At 36.0% G+C, this 8,838-nt stretch overlaps 1 protein-coding gene across 3 annotated transcripts in view; it reads right to left on the bottom strand.

Moving 5' to 3' along the window:
- ARHGAP42 (Rho GTPase activating protein 42) overlaps window positions 1–8,838 on the bottom strand; it is a 241,876-nt gene that overhangs the window by 67,656 nt on the left and 165,382 nt on the right. For all 3 annotated transcript variants that reach the window (XM_011369414.2, XM_023536120.1, XM_023536121.1), the window contains one exon: window positions 1,003–1,104. In XM_011369414.2, the coding sequence (XP_011367716.1) occupies window positions 1,003–1,104 (102 nt within the window). The remainder of the gene's footprint in view (window positions 1–1,002; window positions 1,105–8,838) is intronic.

Below are 8,838 nucleotides of genomic sequence, written 5' to 3'. Positions count from 1 at the left end.
TGCAGTGGAACTCTGGTCATAGGCTAACTCATCGAGCATCCCTGTGGCTGAATGTGGAGGTAAGAGAAATAAGAAAATGAAGAGGGAGAGCAGAGGACCAGGCTGAATTTGAAAAGCAGCTCAGGAAGGAAGGTGGCTTTGCTGGAAGGGTCATGATGAGGTATTTAAAAGAGGTTCTGGACTGTGAAACCTAGCAGTACGGAGAGAAGAGGGAAAAGAGACTAAAGGAGACTCAGCATGGTACAAGGTTCCCTGTGAGGGTCTGGAGAGCAGCAGTGAGCCCAGCTACCTTAACTTCCCACTTGCAGTTCTGAGATACCCATTGTAGGCTGGTGGGGCCAGGGGAAGGTGTGTGAGTGTCAAGAATTTTTTGCTGCTAAAGTGGAAATGACAAGAGAGTCTGATTTTTAAAAAAACATCCCATCACTGGAACTAGAATTGCATTATTCCTTAAAGGATGACAAGATTTTACTAATTACAGTGAAAATACTACCAATGAAAAGGACAGATATTTCAAAAAAAGGGAAGAATTGGACTGTTGATATGCAAACATGTTAGTAAAATATTTCTATTGACTGTTCTTTAAGAAAATTTATGTAACACAACTGAGATTTTAAAATGTGCACCTGTACACCTTCTCCCCGCCCCCCTAATACTGAGGCGACGCCGTAGAAACAGATATTTTTAACTTAATATAAAAGCTATAATTCTGGTAGGTCCTCCCATTTAAAATATCCCCAACAAGAAAATGAAAGCCTTGTTTCATTCTTTCTCATTGTTGAAGGAAATACTAATCTTTTATTTGCAACTGTTAATATTAAATGTCATAAGGCATGTACCATACTCAGCACAGTGCCTGTCCATAGTAAATGCTCACTTAACTATTATTACCATTATTTTGTTAAAGAGTAGCAGATTCTGAGATACGACTACCTTTGGCCATTTGGACTTTACATGACTTAATGTTAATGCCCTTTCCACACTTCAATTGGAATAGCTTACCTCTTGCAAGTGGGACTCCTTTTTCTTTGCAGACAAATTTAAATGCTTATCAAGAATAGAATAGTATTTTTCACTCTCCTTGTCAAACTTCTTCTTTCCATCCTAGAGGATAAGAAGAACAACAAAACATCCAAATCAGAGCCTTGAGAAAACTTTGATTTTCACCATTTCCATCAGATGTGCAATACATTTAAGATTTAGTGAGCTCCGACTATCAGCAAAACCTGATGGAGTAAGAAGAAAGACCTGAAACAAAAGTCATTTGAATGTGTATTCTCTCACAGAAGCTCATGGAACTATCTTATGGAGGAGCTAGACTGGCTATAGTACAATCCCACTGAGCACTTTGTAATTGATTCTCAGTGACAGATTCTGATCTAATAAATCCAGCTCAAGAGAAAATGATTCCTTTAAGCTTTCTGGTGATTCATATGAGATAATATATAATCAGTTTCGAGAAACACTTGCACAGAGTCTTCTCGAGGAATCATATTATTTCTCAGCCACAAAAAGACACTAGATATTTCAAACAACTCGCTCCTGACAGGAAAGAAAACAGACTTTTAAAAGTGTGAAATCATTAAATAAAGCACTTCAAAGTCAAATTAAAAAAAAAGAAAAAACAGCAATATCTGTATCATACACTCAACATAACTAATATTTGACCTTCGCTTATCCCTAAAAAATGTTTTGTTTTGTAGGGGTAGCTGTAACCAGGCCGGCCTTTTGTGGAGAAGGAATATAACTTTATCTTCCATTCTATCGCATTCTTCTATAGAAATGCAAATAGAATAAAACTCTAAAAGGAACAGGACATGCCTGGGCATGTAATCTTCTCCAACTATAAATATATATGCTTTTATCCATTTATGAATCCATATGCAATAAACACTAGGTAACCACACTCATATTTCAATGGCCAAAGTAGTTTTTTTTCCTTGCTTTTATTTCAGTGTTTCCAGAAGTACAATCTCTGGACTGCTTTAATCAAAGTCAAGTATTTTTAAGCCTAATTAAAATGCAGATTCCTATTTCTCCCATCCAGAGATTCATGCATTGTTATTTTTAACAAGTTTTGCCCTGTTGTATACCTGAAATTAACATAATATTGGATGTCGACTCTGTTGAAAAATAAAAAAAGAAGCTCTATGATTATGCATGTTTTACTTCACTATTTGCATAAGTATTTGGAAGAGGTTAATTAAAAATAATGGATAGATGAATAGATGGGTGAGGATGGGAGTGGGGAAGGAGGGAGGGAAGGAAAGAAGTGAGGAAAAGACAGCCAGGCCTCTGGCCTTATTTCTCACTATTCTGAGTTGTCAGATCCAGGTTAACAACACATCCAGGTAATTCTGTTTTGATCCAATGACACTCTGAACATTTAATCTCCTCAATTATATTTCCAGGAATCCAGCACAATCTAGTTCCATATCAGAAACTTTACAAAGTTAATTGGTAAAGTTGTGTTGAACGGGAAGAGCAAGTAGGCCTCTGTAACAGTCCAAATCACTTTTAGACCATTTTACAAGTACTGATATGTTTGTACTACACAGTATATACCTGTAAATGAGGGGAAAAAGTCAAAATCCTCAAAGGATTAAGGAGAAAATGTGGCCCTACTAGGAAAAACAAAATTGGAAAATAAATCCAAAAAAAGTCTGTAGAGGAACTCACACAACAAAACGCACAGACTGAAAAGGAAACAAGGAAGCTCAAGGTTCAGGATTGGAAGAGCTTGTCCTCTCCACTGATGGAGCAGATATCTGAGTGGACATTTCATCTTTTGCTCAGTAGATGTTCCTCTTAAAACTGGCGTTCCATGCTCACAACCCACTTGCCCAAGCTACCTTTCCAAAAGTCGCTCTCACTAGACCCTTTGGAGCTCCTATTCTTCTCTTTTTTCTCTCCAGGCCATCGCCTCTCTGACATAAGTGCTTATTTCTTCCAATTTCCACATACTCGAGCTATATCTATTTTAGCATCCACCTCAAATATACCTCATTCATAAGTCCCCTCCATCAACTCTCTCCATTCTGAATGCTTACATAGCTTAATATATGGGTTTATTATGTTGTTCGTGCTCTACATTGTAGCAGAAAAATTTATGTATACCTTATCCCTCTTAAAATTGAATATCTGAGAGAGTGCTCAGTAACTAATGAAAAAATAGAATTCTTCCTCTTGTAACACTGGGCACCACAGTCCCTCACTGACATTCCGCTTGTTTAAAAAGAAACAAAAACAGACAAACAAACAACAACAACAAAAACCAATATCTATGTTACAAGGGACAATTGGCTTTAACCTAAATCCAATGGTACATGAACATTTGTGGGCAAGCAGCTGCATTACAGTTTAGTACATAAAACAAATTCACTTTCATTTTACAAGGGGGGCTTAAAATTTTCACTGTGCACAGAAGAAACTGGTTGAAAGAGAAGAGAAGAGAACACAGCTGTGATGACTATACTTGCATCTTTGTTTTCAGTCAGTGCTTGATGGCATTTTTGGAAATGCTAATTCAGGGCCAACACATCAGCATTCCTGGCAATAGAAAAATTATTCCCAGAAGCACTTCCTGGATTCATTCAAACCCAGGCTCCTCACACCATGAGGCCAGCAGAAAAGATCTACTCAAAGGTTCCAATAATGTAGACAACAAAAACACACTCAATTCTAGCATAAAATTAAAGAGCTGAGTTTGAAGCATAGGCCAATGAAGGATAACTATAATCTAGGGACGCACGTTCTTAAAAACAAAGTGCACTTTTTGCAACTCACGACTCCCCCCAAAAGTCATGATTTACTGCTCACTTAAGCCAAGTCTACATGGACTTAGTAACTTAACACCATATAGCTACCTCTTATCTCTGTGTTGCTTGTTGTGGATATCAAGCTAAGAATTTTCTCTGAAACCACTGCTGCAGAGCGGAGGGGAAACTAACCCATGAATCTTTACTAAATGAAATGCTATGCATGATCGCCATCTTCTCATTGTCATGGAATGGCTCAAAAAAGACATTTTCTGTAAATCTACTCTGAATGCATTTGAACTAGGTAATTATTAAAAATGAAGCCATGTATATGTATGTGTGACATGTGTGTATGTGATAAAATATTTTAAAACAGATCATCAAAAATGGCAAACTAGTCTTCAAAACTAATTTATAGGTGGCAACAGTATAAGTTCTGGGTCTGCGATCAATTTGTTTTCCAAACTACACTGCATTTATTCCGAGCACAGTGATCATATTGTCATTTAGTTTCTAAGATTAGCAAGTGTGGTCATATCATACCTTCACTTTACACACTGAAATGAGAAATGAAAGGAAATCATTAGAGCATAAATTCCAAGTGTCAGTTTTACTCTTAAAGTTATTGTATATAACAGCAAAACTATGTCAAATAATTATAAGTATAGGTATATTGTGCAGATAAAAAAAATTAAATTAATCACAATTAAAAATAAGGCCAAAACAATGCCTTTCACTGACCACAAGAGGGTACCAAAGATAAAGAAAACACTCAACCACATTTAGAAAATCACAAATATAAATTCTTAAAGTGTTATCTAATTGCATTTTTTCTGTAAAAGACTACTGCAAGTTTTGTTTAAACAATTATCTCAGCAACTTTTATTTCAATGTTACTATGATGTAAATTATTTAAAATAAAAAAGTGAACATTTCTTCTATTTCTTTAAAAGAAATAAAGCACATATTTTAGGATTTTTGCATCATATTTTTAAGACAATCCCAATGTTATAATTACCACACAGGATACTTACTGCAAAATTTCCCATGCAAATATTTATAGGTTAGTGTAACCATTAGTTAAATAAGCACTATGAGTATATTTTGAAAAATCCTTCAGGAGAATGTATAGTAGAAAAAGTAATATGAAGTAATAACAAATACCAATAGCTAAATTTCTATTTCAAAACTGTTTGGAATTCTTGTAAACTGGCACTGTGCTAGCACTGAGAGGATAAGCTATAACCCTGACTACACCAGTCCTGGCTAGACTTCTTCCTCTTCTGATGGTGGGATTTACGAGCTGCCTAGAATGGCGGCCGGGCTTACATCACTATCTGAGTCTCAGAAGGGCCAGATGCTGGGATATTCCAACCACACGCTGAGTAGGAGTTTCCTGAAGCCCAAGAGATTCCTGGTATCAAGAGAATCCCAAGTTGCTGAGAATCTTAATATAGCTTACAGAGCAATGTCTCCCCTGTGGGCGATTGCGCCCAAACATTCACAGTTTCCACAACCCATTCCCCACCAAGTCCCTCCTCTTCAATCTGCTGAAACAGACATTCCAAAAGGGTTTCTTCCGGGGTTATTTGCACCAGCACCATTCACATCTCCCCCATTCACAATTACCTCACCAGCACCACCGCCAGGAAATCAGGCTCTTAAGAACCAAAGGGTTCATATTTGCCTTTAAAAAGAACTCCTAAACTGGTCAGACAGAAAAAAATGAAATAGCAATGTGTGAAGGGTATGAAGGAATAATACACAGATGAGAAAAGCCAACAAGTATGTGAAAAGTTTTTCAAACTTATAAGTAATAAGAGAAAAGCAAATTAAAATATTAAGATATCACATCATATCATCAGATATTGGCAAGAGTTAAAGCTGAATAACACTATACGTTGAGTGCAAGTGAAGATAAAGGAAACTTTATGTACTACTGGTGCGACTGCAGAGGGTTGTTATAGTCTTTCTAAAGAGAAATGTTACTCTACTAAGTAGCGTATATGTGTGCCCTAAGAAACTGCTGCGTGTACATGCCAAAAAGATCCTTACAGAAAAGTCCATGAGGAAACAAGAATGAAGATATGCATCTGTGGGAACAGGAAGATAGCCAGGTATTCATTAGTGGACATAAAATGAATTAGATGTATACTATGGAGTACTATACAGGAGTTAGAAGGAAATATTACAAGTGGAGGGATCTTAAAGCATGATTCTGAGTGAAGAAAAAACACAAAACCATTCACGTAAATTAAAAAGCCATGCACACAAAATGATACCAATTTTACAAAAACATAAAACAAAAATATACACATTAAACTCATAAGAATGGTTGCTATGTGAAGAGAAAAATGTGAATGAGGTATGAGTAGATGAATAAAGCATGAGAGCACTATGAAATAAAAAGAAATAGATTTAAAAAGATAATTAGGAGACTAATCAGGAAGCCCAACGTCTGACTAACAGAACTACTGAAAGAGAGAATGTAGAAAGGAAATTACCTAAAAAATACATGAGAATTTCCAGAACTGATTAAAAAAATGTTTTCAGATTAGAGTGACAAAATATGTACAAAGCACAATAAACAAGAAAATAACCCCGAGATAAATCATCAAAAAAATATTGCAAAACCACAGATAAAAATGAAAACCTAAAAACAGAGGTCAAATAAAAATCATCGGAAATCAGAATAATGAATTGACAACAGCACAGGAAGTTATAAAACAAAGGTGCCGTGCCTTCAATATTCTGAGGAATAACTAATTTCGACCTAGATTTCTACATCCAAACTTAATTTCAAATGAGTAAAATAAAAAGATTCATAATCATACAGAGTATCAAAAGTTTTGCCAGCTACATGGCATTTCTCAGGAAGATACTGAGGGATGTGTTCCACTAAAATAAAGGAAAAAACAAAACAAATGAGACATGAGGTCTACAAAAACAGCAGTTCAAAGAGGCAAAGGGAATTCCCAGGATAACGGTAATATATACTTCTATGAAAACAGATGAACTCGTAAGCCTATGAACTGTAAAGCAACCAATTAAGATGAGGGACTCAGGAGGAATGTCTCTAAAAAAAAAATTTAATGGAGAAGGTATCTAATGTGTTTGAACATATTAAGATGCGTTTGTAATTGCATCTGTGCATTGGAGAACAGAGAATTTTATGCAAATTTTTAAAGTAAGGCAATTATTTACTTTAGGAAACACAAACATGCAAGAAAGAAAATGTAATCACAGAGCATAGCGTAGCTTACCTATGAACAATAATTACATAATATAAACACTGACCACTGATTTTTAAGAAAACGTGACAACTATACATATGGTGGTTGTGGTGTAAGGGTGCCAAATATTTATGTTCTACAGCAGGTAACAATAATGCCTAAAATTAAAGAAAAACTAGAGTGAGTATATTATTTAGCAAAATGGAGGAAAATATAAAACAGCTTAAAGAACAAGCGATTGCCTTTGGGAAGCAGAACTTTGGAACAGAGGAGTGGAGTGAGGAGCTGATTTATTTACTGTTGATAAACTTCTGCACATTATTACATTTTTAAAAATTAGTATGTTTTCAATAAAAATTAAATTCTGTCTAACAATGGAAGAAGAAAAAGAAATTACTTGGAGAGATGATAGATATATATATACACACACATATATATACACACATATGTACACATATATATACATAAACATATATGGAGGAAAAATAGGGAGAGAGGGAGCAGGGAGAGGAAGAGGGAAGGAAAGGATGGAAAGGAGTGGGGAGGGGGAGGGAGAGAGAGAGAGAGGGAGAGAGAGATACAAAAGTTAGAAGGATACCAAGCAGACAAAAATTAGATTGCAGGAAAGGGAAAGTTGTCTAAGGGTACATTGACAGCTTACCCACAAATTAGTTTTTTATGAGTTCTTTCATTAATTTCAGCCTTTATTAAATGTCTATTTTGTGGCTAGTACTGCTGTTCCAGCTGACCAAGACCGAAAGTAAAACTGGAAGAAGGAACCAAACCTTCTTATGTGGCTATAAAGTATTTTCCATACCAGATATCTACGCACAAACCCAACAAGGTAAGAATCGCTATTTTCATTTTATAAACATAAAAAAATTATCAAAGAAGAAAAGTAATCTGAATAAGATCACAGAACTTATCATGGACAAAGTGGATAACCAGAATCAATGGCCTAGTTTTAATGCTCATGCTATTTGGATAGTAAAATACAGCCTGAAAAAAGCTTGAAAAGTAAAACTACAGCACTTCATTTTAATTCCCCTCCCCTTAAAAAAAAAAATGGCTGAGAATGAGGGGTACAGAGGAAAAGAGAGAACAGAAGGGACTTTTAGTTCCTGGTCAAGCATGTAGGAGCTTAGTTGTTGCCCTGTCCCAATAAGAAGTAAAAAGCTGAACAAACTGAAAAATTAACTCTTCTTAGATCCATCAGAGTAGTGAGATCATAGGGCAAACCACTGTCCCTTAAATTTAGTGAGCCAGCCAGACAGATGCAGAGAATCACAATTTACTGGAGTAGAAATCTCCTTGGGAATCTGTACTGGGGTAGGAAAACCTTAACTGTAACTGGAGAACTGCTGGAGGCTGAGTATGGATAAGTCTGTGTGATAAAAACTCTGGGGGGCCCACTCACACACATAGCCCCCTAAAAACTGTTAGTTTTCCCTCCAGGAGCTCTACAAGATTCTCACAGTGAAGATTAAAGAAAGCACCCCTCCTGTTTCCTGCAGGTGTAGAAGGAAAAGTAACAGTCTGACATATGCCAGAGCATTTTGTTCTGTCCTCAGAACAAACATGGAGATACAAAAGACTACATATGACAAAGGCTGCTTATGACAACTACTGTATCTCATTGAAATAGGGGAGAGATTTTTTTCCTTAACTCCTAGGGTGAAAGCAATAGCAAGTGAAAATTATTTTTATATATTAAATATAATACTTTAGTCCAAAACTCCTGAAAAAAGAGCCTGAGGCAAGGCTTGCCTGCTCAAGTTTATATACAATTCTCAGGGAGCAAGAGTGAAGGAAAACAGCAAGAGAGACAAAGGAAAAAAGGAAAATAC

The sequence above is a fragment of the Pteropus vampyrus genome, unplaced genomic scaffold, assembly GCF_000151845.1.
Source record: "Pteropus vampyrus isolate Shadow unplaced genomic scaffold, Pvam_2.0 Scaffold148, whole genome shotgun sequence".
In the NCBI taxonomy this organism is placed as follows: Eukaryota; Metazoa; Chordata; class Mammalia; order Chiroptera; family Pteropodidae; genus Pteropus; species Pteropus vampyrus.
The sequence above is the reverse complement of the archived record's forward strand: the minus strand, read 5'-3'. Positions and strand labels throughout refer to the sequence as shown.